The sequence below is a fragment of the Misgurnus anguillicaudatus genome, chromosome 5 (genome assembly GCF_027580225.2).
Source record: "Misgurnus anguillicaudatus chromosome 5, ASM2758022v2, whole genome shotgun sequence".
Classification (NCBI taxonomy): domain Eukaryota; kingdom Metazoa; phylum Chordata; class Actinopteri; order Cypriniformes; family Cobitidae; genus Misgurnus; species Misgurnus anguillicaudatus.
The window spans coordinates 31405067-31432360 of record NC_073341.2 but is presented as its reverse complement, the minus strand read 5'-3'; the positions used below and the strand labels follow the sequence as shown (position 1 = coordinate 31432360).

The 27294-nt window shown below is 37.4% G+C and overlaps 1 protein-coding gene across 2 annotated transcripts in view; it reads right to left on the bottom strand.

Moving 5' to 3' along the window:
• Positions 1-2736: 2736 nt before the first annotated feature.
• eps15 (epidermal growth factor receptor pathway substrate 15) overlaps positions 2737-27294 on the bottom strand; it is a 39473-nt gene continuing 14915 nt past the window's right edge. Inside the window, exons 12-25 of one of the 2 annotated variants that reach the window (XM_073868017.1) lie at positions 23306-23392; positions 20307-20381; positions 15695-15856; positions 15392-15589; positions 11892-12248; positions 11718-11813; positions 11478-11592; positions 11330-11371; positions 10925-11241; positions 10616-10688; positions 7821-7891; positions 7615-7741; positions 7353-7537; positions 2737-3843 (exon numbers count right to left, since the gene is read on the bottom strand). In XM_073868017.1, the coding sequence (XP_073724118.1) occupies positions 3703-3843; positions 7353-7537; positions 7615-7741; positions 7821-7891; positions 10616-10688; positions 10925-11241; positions 11330-11371; positions 11478-11592; positions 11718-11813; positions 11892-12248; positions 15392-15589; positions 15695-15856; positions 20307-20381; positions 23306-23392 (2046 nt within the window). In that variant the 3' untranslated portion in view covers positions 2737-3702. The remainder of the gene's footprint in view (positions 3844-7352; positions 7538-7614; positions 7742-7820; positions 7892-10615; positions 10689-10924; positions 11242-11329; positions 11372-11477; positions 11593-11717; positions 11814-11891; positions 12249-15391; positions 15590-15694; positions 15857-20306; positions 20382-23305; positions 23393-27294) is intronic. The other variant, XM_073868018.1, reaches the window with a different exon arrangement.

Below are 27294 nucleotides of genomic sequence, written 5' to 3'. Positions count from 1 at the left end.
CTTCCCTGGTCTTAAAGTCCTCCATGTAAATCATACAGAAAATGATGATGTGTGACGTAATAGGCCATACAAAGTGTGTACTTTCATCTACAAGTAATTTTCGGGACATGCTTAGCTGGTTTGTCTCACCCAAGTGCAACTATAATTGTCAGTCAACTTAAAAAAAATGTAAGATGAAAATTTAAGTAGCCTATCAATGTTGTTTTAATCTATGTTATACGTTAAAGTCCCTATGAAATCAAAATGGAGGATTTTTGACTTTTAGAATAAATATGTTGGTCTAAAGGATATTTATAAACTAGTGTGATCCACAAAATTCAAAACTTATTACTTCTCTTCGGTTAACACGGATCAACGATTTTTATGACATCATTGTGCACTTGAGCTGTGAGGTAAACTATGGTATTTGCTATTTAAAAGAGGGAGGAGCCACTTAAAATGGAACCCGGAAGTTAGCCAGACACTGGTTTGGTTCCCTCGCAAAAAAATCAATACATTTTTCCAATAGATTTTTGGAAAATCACAAAAAAATAAGCTTTGTGTTTAACAAAAGTTAAAGACAGTTAAATGTTTTGTCCAACAAATTATTCTTCACAGATGAATACAAATTTGATGAATTTTGAATTGTAAATGTGTTTACTAGAAATGTAAAAAGCTACATTTTGTCTTCAAAACTCATATAAATAGTTTTCATATGTGAAGACTAATTTGTTGGACAAAACGTGTAAGTGTCATAAACGTTTAACACAGAGCTTATTGTTTAATCCAAAAGTCTATGTGAAAAAATTATCTTTTTATTTATAGGTTATAGGTTATCCTAAAAAAATACATAATCCCTGCGGCACTCTATATCATTGTCATGGCGTTAGAAATAAATTAGTCATTACTGTACCAAGTGCAGTCCAAATGAGGAAGGTCCTTACACGTGACCTTGTGTACACTACATTAATTCACAGTTAAGTAACAAAGTGCACTATTGGCCCACTGTTGCCATGGTTACCTGTTCTGCATCAAATATAATGTGTTCATATGAAGCATTTTTTATTTTTTAAATATTTTTAACAGGTTTAAAAACTTCTGAGATAGAGATTAAGTTAATAAGCTTTGGTTGGAGAACAGAAAACAGATTGGAAAACAGAAAAAGTGAAATAAAACTTAATTGGCTAGGCTACAAAAATGTTGAAACTTCAAGATATCTAGATCATGGGTCTTCAACAGGGGGTCATCAAACTATTGTTCGAGTTCAAAATATTTTTTGGAAAAATCAAATTATGCATTAATAAGTTAATAATAAACATTTTTAAATTTGAAGAGCAAATCTTCCCACGATAAAATGTTCGTCATTAAGTTAAATTAAAATGTTATGTAGTATGACAAAAAAATATATTTGAAAATGTTTGTAACATAACCATTGTAACAAACTGTGTGTTATAATAATAAATACGGTCTTAATGTAGTAGGGGTCTCTGCTTCTCTTCCCTTTTCATTAAGGAGTCTTGTTTGAAAAGGTTCTACCTGACTACAGTTCATAAATGTTTACCTTAATTATTTTACCTATAGAATATATTAATAATAAAAATCACAAGAAACACCACCATATTAATAGTTTAATATTTATTTTTGTTCATTTTAATTATATGTTACTTAACATATTAAACAATTGCCTCCAATAGGGAAAGTTAAAAAAATAAAATACAATTAGCCCGTTCTTAAAAGGCAGTCAGTGGTCAACATTTATAAGTGGTTTTCCTTAAGAGGCACACAAAGCATATACATTCATATACATACATACATATATGATCAACAATAGAGCATAAGAGGATATAAGCAGGACAGATAAAAATAAGAAAGCAGCAGTCATAAACAGAACATAAAGCATTGGGTTTGAAATGAGAAGTGCAAACAGGTATTTTGTAATGCTGTTGACTTACAGTAATGCTCCAAATACTAATAATTTTAATGTAACTGTTGGCTACTTGTTTCTATCTGCTGTGCTCTTTTTACCACATATTGTTGTGCCCAAATGCAAACTAGTGTCCTTAAAACCAAAGCATAATGATGCCAGAGGGCAATACTGAAAACATCTGAAAGCATTTGCAAGAAGTCCATATTCTCAACCTGCTGTCAAATGCTTTCATATATAAAGGCTGTGGGAAAGCAAACTTTCACAAAAGAAATCTATTGTACAAACAGGGAACAGAAACTAGCCAATGAAGACTCCAGACAATGCCCACGAGGCTGGACATGGGGAGCAGGTTCTTGTATTTCAGGCATATGGAGTGTGTGTTTAAGTGGATCCACCTACTGGTGAAACTACATACAGTATAGACAACTGAAATGGTTATGATGTAGCAAATTTAGTTATTACATAGCTCTATATATAATCTTATACCAACGTGTGTGTATATAAAACAGTGAGCCTCATATGGATTTAAAATGACACTGTGAACAACGAAACATTTAGAGGTGAAACCACACCAATTATTCATCAATTGAATTTTTAGCAAGCAGTTTTATTCTTTCCTTGTTTAAAATTGAAGGAAAGGCATAATGGTTAGGCACTTTTAAAGCCTGCTTAAATATGGCTATATTTTTATGTATACTTAACTTTAGACATAATTCACTTTCTGGTGCTTATAACAGCAATTTGCTCTACTTTTTGAGAGGGTATATTCCTAAATAATCTTGCTTCGGCATTTTGTCAACATGAGACGAAGGACATTTTGTTTTTTGAAGTATAAAGCAAACTGCATTCACTACGACACTGATAAAATACAATATGATTTAGGATATGTATACACTGTAGTACAAGATTACTGGCAAACAAATTCACAATATGTACATGTTCATTATTTATAACAAAATCTGTAATTTTTCAAATAGTGATTCTTTAAGCAGTTTTTTAAAGATTTTGATTCTTCAAAAGGTCACCATAAAGTATAAATGCTGTACTGTAGGAACAGAGATCAAACGTGGTGGTTATGCTGTTCCTTCCAAAATTTCACCAATGTTCTCTTCAAAAAGTATCTCCATTAGCGGTTTAAGAAAGATGATTTTGTCACAATGGAGTACTACACAAGCACCTACAGGTTGCAGATCTGAGGCTTTTAAGCTTGTGGGATTTGATCATGAGACCGGACAGGGATGCCCACAATAAACCTCTCATGTCAGAGAAGCATTGCTGAAACTTTGAAAGGTGGATGAAGCTGCCAAGTTTGGTTACTTGTAAACGTTAAACAAATGTGTAACTATAATTCAAAAGAGGATGAGAGCAAACCTAACACCTTGAGTATGTTTGTAATGGATTTCTTCAACCTGTCCCCATCTGAATGTCACAGCTGAAGTAAATATATTGGTACAATTCTATTAAAACTTCAAAATCATTGGGAAACACCTGAATTTGTACGGGTCTTAGTTGCATGAATTTTGAGTCGTCCACTTTTCAAGAGCGTTATCTTGATTTGAGGTTTTTTAAAAACTTGGGCATCACATCGGAGGTTTTCAGCCAATAGGGCTGCAATTAGTCTGTTACCTTCTACTTTTCACTTTCCCAGCAAACTAGGAAAACGCAGTCGACACACAGAAGGAGCATCATGTGGTTTAAGATCAAACCAAGGATCCTGCTAGTAAATGTGGTTAAAGATCTTCTTCCTCTCCTCCTCGATGTGACGGGGTGCTGTTAGTGCCGTGACCCAGTTTGGGTCAGGACAGTTCCGACTTACTAAGGGCTATGGCCAGCTCCAGATCCTCCTGCTCCTGCTGGGTCAGACGAGCCACACGCTCCCTCTCCTCTCTCTCACTCTCCCGTTTCGCCCACTCTATCATGTCCTCCTCCGTGGGGTACTGCTCCACACACAAACACACACCACAACCCCATCAGACCGCACTTACATTAAGAAAGATTTCTTTGTTTGTTATGCTAATGAAGGAGTCATGCATACTGTGCCAACTTTAAATTTAAGGAAAACACAAGTTAAACCTTCTCTACATATCTGCAATAAAGGTCATGCTGAAACACAACACCTAACAACATCTCTACATAACTACAGTATACAAAGGAGGAAAAATTATTCTATAAAATGTATGTATGGATCAGTTAAAACTGCAGGTTATATCCTACATTTCACATGGTCCCCAATTAATAGGGGAGAACTGGGGCGAAAGTAACGCCAGACGAAATTAACATTGATTTTCTCAGTTTGGAATGCAAATCAGGGCTCTATGGCAGCATCTTTAACATGAAACCCTTGGCAGAGCTGACATATATTACGCCATGTCGTCATCATTTCGTGCGTGTAGGAGCTGTTTTCACTCTTGATAAGTAAATTCCTAAAAAGGTAATTTTTTTCTTATACGTTTCTCGTTTCATTTGTTACAGTACTGATCAATCTACAGATTATTTAGTGCTGTAACACATCCTGATGTTTGCCTTAAAGTTTTTTAAAATAAAAGTAAATCGTGTTTAAATGTCAAGAGTTCGTGTCGGGACAAAAGTTACCCTTGTTACTTTTCTCCCGCTGTTAATACTGTTGCATTATGTTGAAAATGTATATTATTCTAATCGGTGTTGGGGAAAGTTACTTTTAAAAGTAATGCATTACAATATTAAGTTACTCACAAAAAAGTAACTAATTGCGTTACTTTACATGGAAAGTAATGCTTAAGTTGATTTTTAGTTACTTTTGTTTTGCGTTACTTTTTCTTGGCTGAGGCTTGATCTCTTTCAGGCCTTGCAGGTGTTTTTATGACTGAAAAGTTCTGCATTCAGAAATTGCATATTTCATCACAAAAATGTCGAGCTCTGGCCTGCCATCTCAGTTTTTGACTCAAACTGTTCCCACACAGGCGTGTATGCATAGAGTGCATAATGTGACTAAGTTTAGTTCAATTCAGTAAATAATTTTTTTAATCAAATTAATTAAACTAAAAAAGTAACTTTTCAAATATTAATGTGTGCATTTAAAAAGTAATGCGTTACTTTACTCGTTACTTCAGAAAAGTAATATTATTACGTAATGCACGATACTTGCGTTACCCCCAACACTGATTCTAATTTTATTTAATTTTATTTTCAAAGTGTTCATACTGTTGAAATTTTTTTACTCTCAAAAATTCAAGTGTTTGTACTGTCGGACAGGTTGCTTTTGATGAAACTGAAATTTAAAATGAAAATGTAATTTAATAATTTTTTTGCAAAGATAGATTTGCAGTTACATATTAACAAGTTCTTAGTAATTTACAAAAACAAGTATAACACAAAAATCTATCTTGTTCTGTTGTGTTACTTTTGACCCACCTGTGTTACTTTCGTCCGAGCTGAGAGGGTCAAAAGTAACAATGTGCTACTTATGTTCAAAGTGATATTATACTGAAGTCGTTTAACATTTGATCAAAATTACACCTGGTATTGATAGACCACATTTGCGAGTTATTGATCAAAGCAAAAATATATCTTTGTTAAAAACATTATCTTTTTTAAAATTAAGTTTTTAAAAAAAATGTACTTTCGTCCCTGCTCTCCCCTACTCACCAAGCAACAAATGCAAGTAAAAGTTGGCCCCGAAGTGGACAAAAACTTTTTTAAGGCTAATGGTTTTAAAGCACATAATAATTATTTTCTCCCGAAAATATGGACCTGTAACAAATGTAACGAAATCCAATCTTATTGGGTGGTTTCCCAGGGATTAGATAAAGCAAAGACTTGGCCTTTAGTTATTATGACACTTAAAGGCATAGTTTTCTTTAAAATGAAAATTCTCTCATCATTTTCTCATCCTCATGTTGTTCCAAACCCGCACCAATATCCTTATTCTGATGAACACAAAAGAAGATATTTTGAGAAATGATGGTAAACACACAGCTTCTTTTGTGTTCATCAGAAACAAGAAATCCATACAGGTCCAAAACAACATGAGGATGAGCAAATGATGACAGCATTTTCATTTCAAAGTGAACTAACCCTTTAAGGAGTTTTACAAATATATTTTACAAAAAACGTTACTGGTGTCCATCTTGAGACAAAACAATGGCACTAATATATTTTGAGAAATGTAAATGCAGTTAAGACTGCTCAAGCATGCATTTAAGTGTGGGACTAGGATAAGCCCTGTCCAGTGACGGCCCTTTTCATTACATTTTTTTACAGAGAAACTTTGCTTAGTGATTAAGTAGTGAAGGATTGTAATGATGTAACTAATATTGTTTTAGGAAATTGTTGTACATATTTGGTGAAGGCATCAACGTTTAGGGAGACATTTAGTCTTTAAAAGAGTTCTCTGATATGCATCATGCTGGACATGCAGCAGACATTTCACCAAGACGTGTAAATGTGAACAACCATGGATGTAGAGATGTTATAACAGACACAGTACGGCCAGAAAGCATTTCAACATAAAGATCACACAATGAAGATTAGATCATTCTTCACGGCAACAGATAAGAAGTCTCTTCATTGGAAAAAGTCGTTTTGAAAGATCAGAGAAGTTTGTCATTGTTACCAATCTTCTTTATTTAATGATAAAGATGTATTTATTTTAAAGAAAGATGGCAAAATCTGAGAAGACAAGCTCTTTAATTATAATATTTTTTAATTAATTACAAGTAATGTCAGCACCCTAGTCCATTATGTAAAAAAATTTCAGTATAAGAACAAAAAATATACATCTATATATTAAGAAGATGGTGCAAAGACTCATGGGATGTAGCTGGAATGCCTCTGCAACCAGGAAGTGCTCAACCAATGAAAATACGGTCACATGGTGGAAAGGATAAGGCCAATCAGACAGGAAAATATTAGTTTGTGCAGTGCAAAGTAAGGGAAGACAAATCAGTGAATCAAAGTAAACGTGCAAGATAGAATAAAGCCTTGACCAATGATGGAGAACATGACAAAACGAACATGAGGATGAATTGAGAACAGCCAATAGCAAGCAGCCCCGCCTCTCCTTCCACAGCCAGTGAGAACTTAAGCGTGATGTTAGAAACACTGTGATGAATATATATATTTATATTTTACACTAAACATTCATATGTACTCTTCTTGTAAAGCATAAGTCTTTCCCAGACCATTTGAGTACAGTATATTTACAAAAAAACAATATATGAACAATGACGGCTGTATATAACTGTAAATCCACAGTCGCATGTTTAGTAAATCAGCTTGTCAGAAACGAAGATTATAAAGCAGCAGAGGACATAAAATACTGAATAGGAAACAATTCTTTGTATAAAAACAAAATGAAAGAAAGATTTGGCTGTGAAGGGAGGAGAGGTCAAGGCTGCCGCTCGGCAAAGATGAAATGTCAGGGTTCACACTACTGGGGTTCAGGAGAGGAAGAGGGGGAGGAGCTCACTTTGTCAAAGCTGGCGAATCGGGCGGGGTCACGCGGGGCTTGGTTGGGTGAGGAAGGGGCGAAAGGGTCTGATACCGAGTCTTTAGCTGGGAGGGAGGAGAACTCTCCAGATCCCTGTGCCTTGAACAGACCACGCCTCTGAAATGACTCGGATGACTCCGATCTCTGGATGTTGGACCGCTTACCTTAAATTACACACACAGACGAATCACTAAAGCGATACAAAACATTGAATTTGTCCCAAACACAAAGCAGGACTCACCTGGGGGTGGAGGGGGAGGTCTGGTGGGTGTTCCCGTTTTGGGTGGTAATGCTGGAGGAACATCCGATTGCGTGTTCTCCTTAAATACATTTATGTTTGTACTCGAGTCGAATGGATCACCATTAGACTGAAAGGCAAAGGAGAAGTTCACCATCTAATCTAAATCATGTTAAGTCAACACTATTTGGATTCCAAGACATTCCTACCTTTGCTAAACTGCTGAAGTCTGCAAATCCTCCCACAAAGGTCTCATTGCCAAATACTGCAGCAAATCGATCTGTAACGAACAGCATAGGTAAGGGCGTGAAATAATCGATTTCTAGATACTTTCAGATGATGTTTTGGAATAGAATCACCCAAATCTAGAAAGTTTAAAGTAGTACAGTAGAAATTGAAAGTAGAAAAGACAGGTACCAGAGTTATTTAACTAGTTATTAATACTAATTACTATTAATACAAATCTATAATTCAATTTTATTTATATAGCACTTTTCACAATTGTGTAATTGTTTCAAACCAGCTTTACATTAATATTCCGGGGTAAACACAGAAAAAACGATGGACAACATAAGCAGCAGAATACATTGGCTAAGATTAAACTGTACTAGCAAGCGTAGTAATAATGTAACATATAGAAAAGGGTGCTAAGTTAAACCAATGTCAGCTGACAACCCAGGGGTTGAAAAAAACCCATAAGAGAAAAAAACCTCCTATATATATATATATATATGCACATATTTGTATACTTTTTTTGCGAAACTGACAATCGTTTTGCTAGTTAAGACCTTAAAGAATTGGTCCATTTTCTTAAAGAAAAATCCAGATAATTTACTCACCACCATGTCATCCAAAATGTTGATGTCTTTCTTTGTTCAGTCCAGAAGAAATTATGTTTTTTGAAGAAAACATTGCAGAATTTTTTTAATTTTAATGGACTTTAATAGAACCCAACATTTAATACTTAACACTTAACAGTTTTTTTCAACGGAGTTTCAAAGGACTATAAACAATCTCAAACGAGGCATAAGGGTCTTATCTAGCGAAACGATTGTCATTTTTGACAATAAAAATAACCAATAAACATTTTTAAAGCACAACTTCTCGTCGTGTAGATCCGGTCGTGATGCGCCAGCTGACCCCACTACGTCACCGCAATACGTCATGACATCAAGAGGTCACAGAGGACGAACGCGAAACTCCGCCCCAGTGTTTACAAGCGTCTTGAAAGAGGACCGTTCCTACGTTGTTGTATGTCAACTGATACTAATTAATGTCTTTGTGTCAGTTTATTGTTTAAGATGGTCCGCAAATGTGTGTTTTATATATGTAACACGCGACCTCCCTACGTCACTACGCATTTACGTTAGGTCGCGCTGGACCGGACCTTGACGAAACGTTGTGGTTTAAAAGTATATATTTTTAATTTTTCTTGTCAAAAATGACAATCGCTTCACTAGACAAGACCCTTATGCCTCGTTTGGGATTGTTTATAGTCCTTTGAAACTCCATTGAAAAAAACTGTTAAGTGTTGAGTTAAGTATTAAATGTTGGGTTCTATTCAAGTCCATTAAAATTAGAAAAATTCTGCAATGTTTTCTTCAAAAAACATAATTTCTTCTGGACTGAACAAAGAAAGAAAGACATCAACATTTTGGATGACATGGTGGTGAGTAAATTATCTGGATTTTTCTTTTAAGAAAATTGAATATTCCTTTAATGCCTCAGTTGAGATTGCGTTTCTATTGCATAGTACCCCACGGTTTGGTTTAGTTTTGGTCGGGTTAGCTTGTCATCTGTGCTCTGCTATAAGTTCCCAAACTCCCTTTTAGCGATTTAAAATATCCACAGGTTGAGAATCAGGGACACCATAACAGTTTTTTCCAAACTTGCACATTGTGGGGGAGCATTCGCGACGAGAACGTCAGCATTATATATGCTTAAATGCAACTTCAATGAGACTCTTCAACTGCTAACGCCACGGGTGTTTTTACAGAAACTGTCATGTGAGACAGAGGTAGTGATAAACGCGACGTGCAAACATCTATTTGTGGTGGCAAATTTTTATTTTGTGGCGGACTGAGAAATAAATAAATGTATGGGAATGTACAACGAAGCTCTCCTCTCAATTGTAAGATGTAACAGCAGAAGGCAGCGCAAATATAACTAAACGCCTATAATCCCTCCAACTGTGAAGTGATAATAAACTCGATGGAAAAGCTAACCAAGCCAAAGTGAGGTGAGCTGACCCGACCCAAACTAAACTAAACCGTGGGGTACTATGCAAGTGAAAAGCGCCATTAGAGCCCTGTAAAGCTGCGTTGAAACTGCAATTTTAAAACTGCATTGAATCTGAGAAATATTGGGGTCCACTAAAGTCTACTATATTCCTCAAAAAACTTAATTTCTTCTCAACTGAACAAAGAAAGACATCAACATCTTGGATGACATGGGGGTGAGTAAAATATAGGAGTTTTTTAATGAAAGTGGAATATTCCTTTTACCGAAAGTGCTCACTGTGTGTTGGTAAGGGAGTGAGGAGCTGTAGCTCATTTGCATTTAAAGGTACACACATCAGGGTTTCCCGCAGCACTTTGCAGTTCGGGCAGCCCGCCTAAGCTGGGGAACCCTACCGCCTTAACTAGGTCGTCCAAAAAAATCCACTGCACAAAAGTAATAAAATGGCTTTTCCTTTTTGTTAATACAATTTATATTTTAAATTTAATAAAAAATTGTTAAATGTAGTACAGAGTCTGAAGTCTATTGCACAAAAAAGCACCCCCTCCCCCCGGTATGGCGGCAAACCCTACCACATTAACTAACACATTTTCTGCGGGAAACCCTGCACATGAATACAGCACTTTAATGCTCCTACCCAAATAGGGGCATTTTGGACTGCTATAACAAATGACCTGTTGGGGATTTTGGCTCAGACACATTCTAGGCACACCTAAGACATCTTGTAAAAGTGGGCATAATATGTGCCCTTTAATGAATGCCCTACCCGGGTCTGAGTTAGTGGTCACTGTAGTTCCTCCTGGAGCAAATGGATCATTGGTCGCTGCTGGCACATCTCTCTGAGATGAAAAGTCAAAGTTAAAATTTAAATTCAACCAAATGTAAACCTGTCTGTGAAATCCTGGCTAAAGTCTCAAAATCTAATTTTCTAAGTTTGATTTCCCTCATTGATTTCACATAGATTTACCTTACTAGAAAAGTATTAATAAAAAAATCAAGGTTTCATTTTCACAGAATGTTCTTTAAACAATGCATACTTAGATTTCAAAGAGATTTCAGCTTTAGAGGCACTTACTGCAGGAATTTCTGGCCCTCCGAATGGATCATGCCCTGTGCCAGTCGAGCTAAAGGGATCAGAGTCTGCCAGCGAGTCCATTTTGGATCCGAACGGATCCGCGTCTGGGATGTTACTACTGTTAGAAGAAAATGGATCTGGAGGGACTGCATTGCTGGTCTTAGATGAGAATGGATCGGTCTCTTTTGGGCCTGTGGTGGTGCTAAAGAGATCCGAAGAGCTGAAAGGGTCTCCTGATGGGAAACTAGATGACTGTTTAAAGAAGTTGTCTGTCGCAAATGGGTCTGTGCCTTTAAATGGGTCGCCACCGAATGGATCTGGACAAAATGAACAAAGTAATACACTTAAAAAATTAACTTGGGTTGTGAATGGTCACATTGCAAACACACTTTACGATATGCTCACCAGGGACAACCTTTGAGAAAGGGTCATCAGTGAATGGGTCACCTGCAAATAAGGTGATGCTTTTAATAACAACAAATTAAAGTATACATAAAAAGCACAATCCCTGGAGCAATTGGGTTGCCGAAGATTTCATGTGTGCAGTTCTTACTGTCTTTAAATGGGTCAGACTGGAAAAAGTCAATGGCAGGACCAGTGGGCAGGTTAGTGGGGGTGACTGAAATCGGGTGAGAGGTTTCCTTTATCTCTAGCTCCACAGTTTCAGCCTACAAGTCATTAAATTCAAATCAATAAGCATGAACGTATTTATTAAAATTATAACTTACACATACTGTCTATAAGTATGTAAGCACAATATTCAATATTCTGAGGAATGAAACTTTATTCTTACCTTTGGTGTGCTGGTTGCCGGCTGCTCATCTGCCTTTTCCTTCTCCTCTTCTACCTCCCCCTCCAGCTCTGTGTCAGCTGGACCTGCATACATTTCCTAAGAACAGATTGGGATTGAAGCACATTTATAGACAAGAGGATTTTGTCTATAAGCGTAAATAAAGTGATAGCTCACCATGTTACCCTTACGCCAGGCAGAAAAACTGGAACTGACAGACGAGAAAAGGTCGCTGGAGTAAAGGTCAGTTTTAGGCTCCTGCTCCTCTGGACTGACCTCTGCTTTGGATGCGGGCTGCTCCCCTGTAACTCTGAGCTCCTGCATCTCGTCTGTGGACGTCTCTTCATTCTGGCTTTTGTTCTCCTTGGGTTTCTCAGGTGGAGATGTTGTGGGTTGAGGCCACTGCAGTTGCTCTGGGTGCTCAGATGAGGGTGCCATTCCATTGACAAGCACAGGCTCCTCCAGGACTCTCCAGGTAAGCCGGGCTGTCACTTCTCGCTCCTCTTCATTCAGTTCAGCCAAACGCTCCTGTTCCTACAATGAATGCAAACAAGAAACTATTTTATGTTTTATCAGGCAGGGGAATAATAAAGATAAACCATACAGTAGAGACAGACAGAGAGAAACAGAGAGAGATTAGAGAGATAGACAGACAGACCAAAAGACAGACAGATAGACCGACAGATAGATAGAGAGACAAAAAGAAACAAACAAAAATGTGTTTCATACAGTGAAAAATTATTAGACTGATCAAATGAACATAATAGATGGATAGATAGACAGAAAGACAGACAGACATAAAGAAAGAAAGACAGACAGACAGACAGAAAGACAGACAGACAGAAAGAAAGACATACATAAAGACAGACAGACGGACAGACAGACAGACATAAAGAAAAAGGTGTTTGATACAGTGAAAAATGGATAGACTGATCAAATGAATGTAATAGATGGATAGACAGACAGACAGACAGACAGACAAGACAGACAGACAGACAGACCGACCGACAGACAGATAGAAAGACAAAGAAAGAAAGAAAAACATAAAGACAGACAGACAGACAAAGGCAGACAGACAGACAGACATAAAGAAAGACAGACAGACATAAAGAAAGACAGACAGACAGACAGACAGAAACAAAGACAGACATAAAGAAAGACAGACAGAAATAGAGACAGACATAAAGAAATAAAGACAGACAGACATAAAGAAAAAGGTGTTTGATACAATTGATAGACTGATCAAATGAATGTAATAGATGGATAGACAGACAGACAGACAGACAGACAGACAGACAGAGAGACAGAAAGAAAGACAGACAGACAAAGAGAGAAAGAAAGACAGACAGACAAAAGACAGACAGACAGACACAAAGAAAGACAGACAGACAGACAAAGAAAGAAAGAAAGAAAGACAGACAGACAGACAATAGACAGACAGACAGACACAAAGAAAGACAGACAGACAGACAGACAGACAGAGAAGAAAAAAAGGCAGACAGACAGAAAGACAGACATCAAGAAAAAGGTGTTTGATACAGTGAAAAATGAATAGACTGATCAAATGAACATAATAGATGGATAGACAGACAGACAGACAGACAGACAGACAGACACAAAGACATAAAGAAAGAAAGACAGACAGACAGACAAACAAAGGCAGACAGACAGACAGACAGACAGACATAAGGAAAGACAGACAGACATAAGGAAAGACAGACATAAAGAAAGAAAGACAGACATAAAGAAAGACAGACAGACATAAAGACAGACAAACAGAAAAAACAAACAGACAGACATACAGAAAAAGGTGTTTGATACAGTGAAAAATGGATAGACTGATCAAATGAACGTAATAAATGGATAGACAGATAGACAGACAGACAGACAGACAGACAGAAAAAGGTGTTTGATACAGTGAAAAATGGATAGACTGATCAAATGAAAGTAATAGATGGATGGATGGATGGATGGATGGATGGATAGATAGATAGATAGATAGATAGATAGATAGATAGATAGATAGATAGATAGATAGATAGATAGATAGATAGATAGATAGATAGATAGATAGATAGATAGACAGACAGACAGACAGACAGACAGACAGACAGACAGACAGACATAAAGACAGACACACAGAAAAAACAAACAGACAGACACAAAGAAAAAGGTGTTTGATACAGTGAAAAATGGATAGGCTGATCAAATAAAAGTAATAGATGGATAGATAGATAGACAGACAGACAGAAAGACAGGCAGACAGAAAAAAGGAAAGACAGACATAAAGAAAGAAAGAGAGACAGACAGAAAGACAGACAGACATAGACAAACAGACAGACATAAAGAAAGAAAGAAAGACAGACAGACATAAAGAAAGACAGACAGACAGAAATAGAGCCAGACATAAAGAAATAAAGACAGACAGACATAAAGAAAAAGGTGTTTGATACAGTGAAAAATTGATAGACTTATCAAATTAATGTAATAGATGGATAGACAGACAGACAGACAGAAAGAGAGACAGACAGACATAAAGAAAGAAAGAAAGAAAGACAGACAAAAGACAGACAGACACAAAGACAGACAGACAGACAGACAGACAGACAGACAGACAGACATAAAGAAAGAAAGAAAGACAGACATAAAGACAGACATAAAGACAGACAGACAGACAGACAGACAGACATAAAGAAAGACAGACAGACTTAAAGAAAGACAGACATAAGACAGACAAAAAAATGTTTGTTTGAAAAATGGATAGACTGATCAAATGAAAGTAATAGATGGATAGACAGACAGACAGACAGACAGACAGACAGACAGACAGACAGACAGAAAGAAAGACAGACATACAGACACAGACAGACAAACAGAAATAAAGACAGACAGACATAAAGACAGACAAACAGAAAAAACAAACAGACAGACATAAAGAAAAAGGTGTTTGATACAGTGAAAAATGCATAGACTGATCAAAAGTAATAGATGGATAGATAGACAGACAGACATACATACAGAAAAAAACAAACAAACAAACAAACAAACAAACAAACAAACTAAAAGGTGTTTGATATAGTGAAAAATAGAAAAGAAAGTAAGAAAGATAGATGTATGGATTTATAGATGGATGGATGAAAGAAAGAAACAAAGAAAGAAAAACGAGTTTGAAACAGTAAAAAATGGATAGAATTAAAGTAATGGTACATTCACATGGGGCGTAGCGTTAACGGTTCTCATTTACTTTTAATGGGTGACGCCATGGGTTGCCAAACTGAATTATGGATCATCAACGTTGCACCACTGCCGTTGCTCGCAGCAGAAGTTAAACATTTCTCAACTGTTCAAGCGCCAATGCGGCGTCAGCCAATCAGATCGCCGTATGCAAATGACCTAGTGCGAGCCAACCAATTACGTTTATGCAAGACCGGAGCGTTGTTGCGGCCAGTGTGATTGGCTGTTGGCCACGCTTCAGACAAGATTTCCATCAAGCATTAACGCGTATGCCCCGTGTGAATGTACCGTAAGAGATGGATGGATAAAAACAAACAAAGAAACAAACAAGAAAGAGGTGTGTGATACAGTGAAAAATAAATAGACTGATCAAATGAAAGTAAGAGATGGGTGGATAGACTGATAGATAGACAGAAGAAGCTAGAAAGAAATAGCTCACTAACCTCAGCAATGTGTGTGTGAGATTCCTTAACAGCGTCCTCTAGAGGGCAGAGTTGAGCACGAGCAGCTTGAACCTTCTCTTCCAGGCAGCGCGTCTCATCCTGCAGACGGAGCAACTCCTCCCGGGCCCTGGACAGCTCCTCCTCATAGTCGCCAATTCTCTGCTCCTGCTCCGAGTGTTCCACCTGCAGTGACTGGATCTGGATTTATGGAAGTACAGTTCAATCCAAACGTATATGTAACAAGGACATTTGTGGCACAAAAGAGAAACGCAGTACTACTGTAACAGTTTCACGGTCGCATACTAGTTGGCTTTCCTGGCTGCACTGCTGCTGTATGAGTGCGAGTTGCTCCTCCAGAGATCGTTTCTGCTCATCCAGCCTCTCAACCTTCTCCTGCACCTCCTGTCTCTCCGCCTGCAGACGGCCCAGCTCGTCTGAGCCCTTCTGCACCTCCTCCTGAAGGTCCTGAGAGGGAGAGATTAGTGTTGTTAACATAAGCATTTGGCAGAGACTTTTATCCAAAGCAACTTTTATAAATGAAGAGTTTGGTTCCAAAATGCAATAAATCCATTTTGACTAATTTCGGTAAACGTGTTTTCTATATTTTCTATAAAGTGACAAGATGAAAAGCACTATTTTCTGTTACAAACTTTCACATATTATCTTAAGGTTATAATAACATAAAAATTCCATAATTTGATTTATAATAAATGAGATTGCAATAAATCAATTTTTTTTGTCAAAATGCTGTAAATCTATTGAATCAGTATATAAATGTGTATTCATCTTTGCCATGTTATATTCATTTAGTTGACAAGTGGTATACATTGATTAAAAAAATAAACATTAAAGGGATAGTTCACCTAAAAATGAAAATAATGTCATTAATGAGAGCTTGTTGACCCTTCATTGAAAATCTATGTACGTACGGTATACCATCCATGTCCAGAAAGGTAATAAAAACATCATCAAAGTAGTCCATGTGACATCAGTGGGTCAATAAAATGTGTTGAAGCATTGAAAATAATAATTGTGGTCCAAAAATAACAAAATTTACGACTTTATTCCGCATTGTCTTCTCTTCCATGTCTGTTGTGAAGCGCATGCACGAGACTAAAGTCACGTGACTGCAGTGACGCAGCTGACGTGTTATCCTTACAGCGTGCATCTCCCTCAGACTGTAAACGAAGCCTGGGCGCAAAAAAAAAACAGCTGGGGCGCACCAGAAAACATGTCAGCCGCGTCATACGTCATCTGCGTCATTGCAGTCACGTGACTTTAGTCTTGCGCATGCGCTTCACAACAGATGCGGAAGAGAAGACAATGCTGAATAAAGTCGTAATTTTTGGACCAAAATGTTATTTCGATGCTTCAACACATTCTAACTGACCCACTGATGTCACATGGACTACTTTGATGATGTTTTTATTACCTTTCTGGACATGGACAGTATACCGTACGTAGATTTTCAAAGCTCTCGGACTAAATAGAAAACATCTTAAACTGTGTTTCAAATTATTATAGTATTATTTTGTTTTTGTTTGTTTGTTGATCACGAAGTACAAAGTAGATGAGGAAAACTAGTGTTCCGTGTGTATTTAAGTGCCGCCATCACGGTTTACAATGCGTGGAATGGTGCGCTGTGATTGGTTAAGCGGATTTATAGCATTCTGCAGAGGAGGACTGGCGTTTATTGCGGTTTGGAAAAAAATGGAGAAAAGATAACAGAATAACATGGCGAATATCTGATTTGACGTAAAATAGAATTTACTGTTCAATACTGACCAGATACAACACCGATTTTGTCGGTAACTTTATTATTTTTTTTAAATGATGTTTATCGCGTTTTGGAACCAAACTCTTTAAATACAGTGTGTATGTTCCCTAATGAACTTTAAGCTAGAGGAAATTATCAAACAACAGGTCTGTGTTACATTACACAAAGATAAAAAAAACAATAGGGGCGAGAAGATACAATATACGGTAATACAAGTTTATAAAAGCACACCAGTCGGAAAAGCAAAAATAAACATCAAAGAGAAAGCCTGCACTTTCATACTAACTAATAATAACACAACAGTCTGATACTATCAATATGAGACTCCAAATAAGGGAATGACACCTTTCAGTACCACAACAGCTTTCACTTATCAACACCCTGACAGAAGTGAAAAAGAGCACCGTATTTAAAGATGGTGCTTTTAAATAAAAGAAAAACCTGGGTTTCTTAACACAATTCATGCATTTCCTGGGAGTAAAACCCATGACCCAGGCCAGTGTCATGCTCATTTACATGAGCTATAAAAACAATACAATACAACAGAGATCAGTGCATTTGCCTATTCAAAAGATGAAAGAGCAGAAAGGTCACAAATGCAACAAAAGACAAAGACCAGTTCTTCAATCACTGCTGGCAAAGAACAGCCATGTCATTTCCTTTTTAGCTATCAGTGTCATAAGCAGGCTGGGAGACTGCGAGCGACTCTGTGTGCATGTGCTAAAAATAACAGCTCTATATCCGCAAAGCTAAAAAAACATTTTTATGGTGAAGATACAAATCTTTACACGTTTAATGCACAAACGTCCTCTACACCAATCAAAAGCTGCGTTGGGAGCCGAGCCAGCCGACAGCTCCCGAAATAGATTCATCCTATTCATCATCCCAAGGTTTAAGCACAGCGGAGAGAGTAACCTACACTCAACATACATTTATTTTTTAATTATTCAAGGACTGCTGCTGTCTACAAAGACTGTGTTTCAAGGCTAACCTATTAAAAGCCTAAACAATTATTGATCACATTTATAATTTGTGAGCTGTAGCTTCCATTATTGATCTTTCAATAATCGTTGTTTCCCTTTCGTGTCAGTGAGTTCATTAATCCAACCTTCTTTTAGGGTTAATGGATGCCCATTGCACTGAGCCATGAAAAGATCCATACCTAATCCTAGGGATTTGGATTGATTATAACATTTAAAGAATGATAAATGCAATTAACATAGAGGCATGCAAATACATATTTTGCATAGGTTGTACTTCAAGCTTATATGGGTGATTCTCGCAAAATTAGACTTATGAGGTGTCATGAAACATTTTGAAGTAAATGCAAAGTAAGACTATTAAATAAGAAGCATACAGTTACAAACATCTCTTCACGTAATATTTTGCACATGATTTCAAATGACATTATACAAACCAATTTTGTATTTTTCCACATTTAAGGGGGAAGTTTTCATTACCGCAACATGTATATGACTGAATTTGGATTCTTTGACAAGAAAATATTTATAATTAAAAAATCTAAAAAAAAAAACTTCAGTGCATGTTATACTATAAACATTTACAGTAAAGAAACATGTTGTATTTGGTGATCATTGGTAAATGTAGAGACAATAATAAGGAATATAAATGTGTCCAAGGAAAATTTTCTCATCCTCCGCAACAATTTTCAATTATTGTTTAGGCCGTCATAGAACTAACATTTTCAAAAAAAATTGTTGGAAGGGACATAATTGACTGTGACACTCAAGATGGCTACCAGGTAAGCAGTTCTTATTTTTTCTCTCCAGATAAAAGTTGAAATTTTGTTTGTCATAGTACCTAGACAACTTTTTAGTTCTCATTACCGAAACATGAGTTTGTAAATGCATATATTTAATGTAATATCATGTTGCGGTAATGATAATTTTTTATGATAATCTAAAAAATGTAAATTATTTAAGGAAATATTTTTTAAATCCTCTAAAAATAATGGTTATATTAAGTTCAGGCCTTATATGTGGAAAAGAAATGGCTTAAAGGGCTTTAAAAAAAAATCTGATGCCGTCGAAGTTTGGATTTCGTGAGAATCACCAAACATTTTCGCTATAAAGATTACATGCAGGTCAGGTCTCTTTATTGTATAATAAAATTCACAGCCCTCATTTGACTATTGAGAGACCACAGGTGGCACATTTTCAGATCCAAAAATGCAAACCGAAAATCAGGAGGATAAGTGGCCTCGTTGGATGACAGACAAGGAGAACCCTAGAGAGAAGAACCAGCTGTGCTGTCAATATGGTGGAGATGGAGCTACAGACACACATAACTGCTGCATTTACTTCCTGTGTGATTACACACAACACACACACAATTGCGTTTCCATTCCATTAGCTGCCCATCTGTCAACAACACCAGTACTGGCATGCAGCATTCTGCACCCTTAACAAATGATTATTTATTAACACAGTAACCTGAACACTTAAATCATAGTAAAATACTCTGCACAGAAGCTTAAAGTATCCAACAATGACTTTGTCTTGGCATTATGCACAGGAAGTTGAATTATCATACAGTGCCGGAAAGAGGGGGAGTGCAAATTTATGACACAGAAAGATGCTGCTGTAGATTCAAAGACCTTGAACTCCTCACAACTCTGCACAATCACAAATACGTCCTCTTATCACCGTCTATCAGCAGATAAGACAGACAGGTGATAGGGAGAAAATAGACCGAAAACGGCTGGCTTCTGTTCACTTTGTTCAGCCCTTTATTGATCCAATAATAAGGGTCAATAAACATGACGCATTAAAAAAGCAAAACTGTCTTGCATAGATTCATCATGACTATTAAATTTTTGCTTTTTCATACAATGCCACCAATCCCTTATATTCTGATAAAAATCTGCTTTTGTGTTCCACTAAAGAAAGTCACACATATTTGAAACCACATAAGGGCGAACATATAAATTATTTTTAGGCACTAGCCTTTTATAAAGTATTCTTTATCTCATTTATATTCTCCTAATATGCTTTGAAGTTATGCTTACAATCTGTCTAGGTGCATAGATGTCTGAATATCTTTGTCATTCCAGCATTGTCTGACTTGTCAAATAAAAATGACAATACTGTATGTTTAAAATCATTGGTTCACTCCTACCTGTACTTCGGTTGTCCTCTGTCTTATAGTTTCTTCTTGGTCCTTGATTTCCTGTTCCACTGTACCCTTCTCCCTGAAAGACCAACACAGACACGAATATTTAATCACAGAAGCGACGGCGGGCACAGACAGCCAGCCGGTGGGAGCAGGGTGGATGGCATCTCCCTCCAGCACCATCTCTGTATCTGCTGCTGGAGCTGCGAATGTGCGTACTGGATGTACGAGTGTCAGAGCCGCACATGAGCAGATGGTTTATTAACGTCAGGATGAATGGGAGGAGGGAAGTGGAGAGAAAGAGAGAGTGTGAGAGAGAGAGAGAGAGAATGATGATGATGGGGGTGTGGAATAAATTAGAGCCATGTTTTCACTCATCTTTTTTAGGTCATGCAGGTTAGATTTAGCCAACAAGGGTGGGTGATGTTTGCTTGTGCAAAACCTATGCTACGATGCTATAGAATATTGCTATGCAGTTGCTAAGTGGTTGCTAGGGCATTTCTAGATAGCTAGAGGTTATAAAGCAGGTCGAGCGAGCCTAAACCCAACACCAAACTGAGGCTATAATGGCAATAACTTATTTATGATGACTAATTTAAATGCAATTTTTCAATGTGGAATATCTCTAATGGTGCGTTCACACCAGCCGCGGTAGAGGCGGCAAAAACACGCTAATTGTGTGTAGTTGGACGCTTAAACATTTTGAGTTCACTCGCTTAATTTGCGCATGAAAGCTGTGCGTGAAATTCTAGTAATTCGAGACATTCACGCGGAAATTTGTATCATGGGAGGGGCTTCTGCGACTCCGCTCGCTTCCTGTAATCACGTCACTACTACAGCAAGGTCCTAAATGGTTAACACACCATTTGCGCTGCGCCTACTGCAAGTACCGCGCCACAGGATGCCAATAACTTTGCATTGACTTAACATGTAAATCACCTGCGCTTGTGTAAATCTACCGCATTTGGTGTGAACGCCCAGTAAGATTAGGCAAGACAGTCACACGATTATTAGTCATCTTTTCCAACAGGATTCATAACAAAATAACCATCATTCCTGATTAGGATTAACTGCTTTAAGCTCTGACTCAAGGTTTCTTCCAGTATTCCTGCTGTAATCTTCCCAGCAACCAGAAAGACATTCACAGCGAACCGACCAGAAGGCAAACACACAATGAGTCAGAGACTCCCAGGAGAAAAGAGAGCAAGAAAAAAATAAGCAGAGAGAGAAACTAAAGCAGGATAGTAAAGGTTAACAGTTAACACATAGGTTAACAGAACGGCAAATCTTGGCAACAGGCCTATGTTCATCCATAAACTTCCCAGCATGCATCAAACAGCCAATTTCAGCAAAAACAGAGCATTTATAATTGCTCCTCTTTTAGAAAGAGGGTGTGGCCTATCCTTACCCGTCACGTTGCCGTGGAGAATTAAGGCAATCCCAAACCGCCCGCATCATTTTAGGATAAAATAACAGCTCATCGTATTTGTTGAATTATTGCATTATCTATTCTTCCTGATCATCATCTTCTCTCACCATTTCAAAGTGACTGATTGTTATCTCTACAGTAACTCACTTTCACTTTCTGTGAATGTGGAAGTGAGAAGTGCTAAAACCGCTGTCCATCTAACACACCGAGCAAAACCAAAGAGCATCACCTGTCAGCTTCCAACACTCTCAAACGCTATAAATGAGAAATGGAGGGAAAACAATAGTTATGGGATGGGGAGTCTTGCTTTTTCTGTCTAAGAGCCCCTCCTCTGTTCTCATCTAGGAGCGTTAACCTCTGGAGACTCGCTGCTTACAGGAAGAGACTTAAGGATTTGGATATACGCCCTACGCACACATATAGCACCAAGCACCTTCACTGTCGCACATGTACACATTTGCTTAACAAATTTCCTATTTAAAAAAAAACTACAGTATGCCACCAATTGTGTAATTCACCAATATTACAGTTTAATAAAGCATTATGTGCGCTGGTACAGTGCAGCGTATAAAAACAATTCAATGCAAATGATTTTCTGTAAATCTTAAATTGTGCATTGCAAAAAAAAAACTTTTCGGTACTTTCAGGATAATACAGAGCTGATTCAGATGTCTGGACCACAGTAATGAAGAGATCAAGTATGGTTATAGTGCAAGTTAATATGCAAGATCATAGCAGTCTGCTGCATAATCCACATAAAACCACTCAAAAACGACTCAAACAAAATTAAAATAATCCACACACTGTATATGATACTAGTGTTGCCCATCCAGTTTATTTTGAGATGACCTTCAAGAGAGAACAAAGTAACAGGATACTCATTAAAGAAAGCATTCATAAGTTTGAGTGCATCTGTTATGACCTAAAGAAAGATTCGTCCATAAGACATACTGAGATTACTTTCACCAACACACTTCTGTTTCTGCGGTTTCAGATACACTTGTGCACCTGTGTGGCAACAACAACACACAGGAACTACACAAAAACCTTAATCACATAAGTGCTATACTAACACAGGTGGCCTGGTGATAAGAAGTCTGCCAAACCAGTAAAATAAAAATATTGTATTCAATGATTTGTTAGATGTACAGTAAGACATTTCAAGGGTAATGAAGCTTTCTTTAACCACTTAGAGGTGGGGTGCATGATCTCTGAAAGCTAATGTTGATATGTGAAATCACCTGAAAAACAAACACGCCCCTACCCCAATAGAATCTGGACCTTGTTTTGATAGACCCGCCCCACACATACGCAACCCAGGCAACAATGACGGTTAGTAGACATGCCCTTAATGCTGATTGGCTACAAGTGTGTTTTGGTACTCGGCCCGACTCCCTTTTCCAAAGTGTTTTTTAAAAATCATGCACCCCGCCTTTAATATGTCTATATTTTCAGAAGTTTGCAATAAGGTATATTAAAAAGATAAAAACGTGGTATACCAATTTAGGACTGAAATGTCAGGTTTAATCAGGTGTTTCACATTCATACCAGCTGTTTTACGAAAGAGTAACTCCCTCTGTATATCCATGATTTCATTAGTGAGCGAGTCCAACTCTTTAATAGCTGAGAAATCTGCAGCCTGAACAGATAAGGCAAGGTTCTGCTGAGTAGCAGGGATGGAGGTAGCATGAAAAATAAAAAAATAAATATTATTAATATTATTGAAAAGGGTGCAATTATGTAGTTAAACCGACTCATAGGGTGGAAATCAGAGGCAAATTATCTAAACTAGTTTAGTATTTGAAGAGTTTGCTTCCAAAACACGATATACGCTTTTTTTTTTATGAGTTACCGCCAAAATCAGTATTGTATTAGGTCAGTATTTAAAAGTAAATTCTTAATTTTACGCAAAATACAATATCCGCCGAGTTATTCTGTCATCTTTTCTCCCTTTTTTCCCAAAACGCAATAAACGCCACTCCTCCTTTCTGCAGAATGCAATAAATCCGCTCAACAAATCACAGCGCACCATTCCATGCATTGTAAACAATAAGGGCGGAGCTTTGAATAAACAGAATCCTAGTTTTCCTCATCTACTTTGTACTTCGTGATCAACAAACAACTAAAAAAATAATACTTTAAAGGCATTGATAAATCTGTGGTGGTTTTCTGTGATGGGAAAGAAACGTAAGCCATCAACATCTAATAATTTATGCGAGAGGCACTCGGGAGACGAAAAAATGCCGGCTATTGCTTGTTCTCCTGACAGAATCAACCTTCTCTCATGCTAACACATTGACCCCAGGGGATCTTATGAAAAACGTTCTATTATTTTACGCAAAGCCAACAAAAATCGAGCAGGACCAAAACATTTTACAGCTGATCGCTGTCAAAAAGGTTCAGCGACGTCCCAAGGAAGACAGCAGCAATGACAGTGTTCTTAACTCTTTCACCGCCAGCGTTTTTTAAAAAAGTTGCCAGCCAGCGCCAGCGTTTTTCATGATTTTTACCAAAGTTTAATGGCTTCCAGAAAATGTTCTTCTTTAAATAAATAAACATACAATATACCAAATGAAAGAACAGATCCTCTGCTTTCAAACAAAAAAAAACGTTTTATCCTACCTTAAGTGGTTCTTTTGTAATCAGCTTTTGAATATGGGTAGGTTTCTGCAAAAACACCATATTTTGAGCAAAAAGCAGAGATAATTCCATTTTTGTGACGGACTTTTCATAGAGATCCCATTCAGAGCGATCTTTAAAACAACACGGACATGCAGCCGCTTGCCCTAGGGCAGTGTTTCTCAAAGTGTGGGGCGGGCCCCACTGGTGGGGAATAGGAACATTACAAGTGGGGCATGACAAATGGGAGAAAATCTATTAATTCAATTATTTATTCACCATACACTCAAAACGGCACATTTAAACATAAACCTAGCTTAAAACTTAAATAAATCAGACTGTAGAAAATGTCACGCGGTAACTTAAAGCCTAGCTGATTACGATTTTGTTGGGGCGATTGGGACAGGTGGGGCTTGAAGCCCTTCCCCACCTCCAAAATGGGGAATGGCAGAAAAAGTTTGAGAAACACTGCCCTAGGGCAATACTTCCGGGTTTAAAAAGTTGCGGAAGGGCGCCACCTTGTGGATAATAGCGGTATTGTGGAAAGACGGAAAATCTCGTCATTGGCGGGGAAGCGTTTTCTCTTAATTGACGAGATATCTCGTCAATGGCGGTGAAAGAGTTAATATGACAAAAGCAAGTGTTTTGATTAATGCCATTAATGTTTATTTTTTAATCAGTGTATACCACTAGTCAACTAAATGAATATAACATGGCAAAGATGAATGCACATTTACATATTGATTCAATAGATTTATAGCATTTTGAAAAAAAACATGTGATGGATTTATTGCATCAGTTTTTATAATAAATCTTTGAAAATCAAATTAAGGATTTGAATTTGTTTTTATAACCTAAAGATGATATGTGAAAGTTTGCAACAGAAAATAGTGGTTTTCATCTTGTCACTTTCTTGGTATAGAAAACACATTTTTACAGAAATTTGTCAAAATGGATTTATTGCGTTTTGGAACCAAACTCTTCATTTATTTTCATTATTTATTTAATTTATGTTATGCTTTTTATAACTATGGCACAATTGAGTTTCTGATGAACATTCTATAAATTCAGCCAAAGATAGTAAACATTTACAAGATGCGTCACTGGTATTGATATAAATGGGAGAAATTGCCACGGTCAGAATGGCCGCTCTAGTTCCGCCTCCCAGTAAAAGAGCCAATCGTCAATCTGAATCCTCTGGGAGAGGGACTTTGCGCATGGGCTTTTAACAAGACCAGGAAGCGTTGCAAATATGGCTGCAAAGTGACGCGACTTCGTTAAAAGGACTTGGTTCAGCATCACTTGACTAAAACGAACCCTATAGCAGTCTATAGACGGTTTCAGCAGTAACAACATAAACAAGTGGCTTTCGTGGTCAATGCGTAAATTCCGGTAAACTCCGCTAAGAATAAATAACAACAAATAGGGCTGAACGATACATCAAATTTTGAACACATCGCAACAGACAGCCTTGACGCGCTGAATGAAGGGAAAACAGTAAGCGCATGTAATAAACGTTTTACCTATCACGTTTAGTCCTGAAGACATGTGCTGCATCCGAAATCGCCTACTACCATACTATATAGTATGCAAAAAGCACTACTTTGCCTACTATATAGTATGGAAGTAGGCGGTTTCGAACGCAGCGATGGTTTGCGCGTTCATGCTATTAGGCCAATCAGGGGAACCCCCAAGTCAGCTACGCTCAGATTGATTTGTGAGGTGTCAGTTGCGACGCTGTGCCTGTTAGCAAAAACGATGGCAGAGGAAGGAGAGAAGAGTGAGGAAAATGTGTTGTCAGACGAAGACCTTGTGGTGAAAATGAACAGCACTTCAGCTATATCATGGAATTATTTTAGATTTAGGAGAGATGACGCCGCAAACACAAGTACTGTGGAAGCGGTGATTCTCATATTGCGTCTATTGCGCGCTCAAGTTCATTATTTCAAATGTATGTGTGCTCTGGAAGCGCCGCGGTCGCGACACGCTCGTTTTTTCCAGGTATTTCAAAAACATTTTAACTTTTCAGAATGACACAAGCACAGCGTGCAGGTCATGTGACAATAACCTACGTGTCTAGTGTTTTCCACGTGTTTTTAGGCGCGACATATGAATGGCCCCTAAAACATGAAAAAAACATACAGGGAGTGCAGAATTATCAGGCAAGTTGTATTTTTGAGGATTACTTTTGTTATTGTACAACTACAGTGCTCTTGGTCAATTCAAAATGTTAACAAGCCCTCAAACCTGAACATTTAAGTAGTAAAAGTGAAATTTTGTCTTGCTTAAGAGAATATTTCTATGTACACCATTATTAGGCAACTATTAGTGTGCAGAATTATTAGGCAACTAAATGAAAAACAAAGATTTTACCATCTCACTTGTTTTTTTCAACTGTTAAAGTGAGAATAATAAACAAACTCTACATTTACAAAAAAAAAATAATAAAACAATAAAAAATAAAAAAAATATATAGACTCAGTGACCAATAGCCACCCTTCTTTTCGATAACAGTCACAAGCCTTCCATTCACGGATTCAGTCAGGTTCTTGATCTGGTCTGAACCAACATTTTGTGCAGATGTAACCACAGCCTCCCAGACACTGTTCAGAGAGGTGTACGGTTTACCTTCACTGTAAATGTCCTGCTTAAGAAGGGATCAAAAGGTCTCAATAGGGTTTAAGTCAGGTGAAAAAGGGGGCCATGGCATTAGTTTTTCATCTCTAAGGCCTTTACTGGCCAGCCATGCAGTGGAGTACTTGTGATGTATGTGATGGAGCGTTGTCTTACAAAATAATCAGTCTTCTTGAAAGATGCAAACTTTTTCCTGTACCGCTGCTTGAAGAAAGTGTCTTCTACGTTACAGGCAGGCAGGCACAGGTATTATTAAACATGAGCTTGTTGGACCTTTTTGGGTTGAAAATGGAAATAAAAAACAACTCTCAG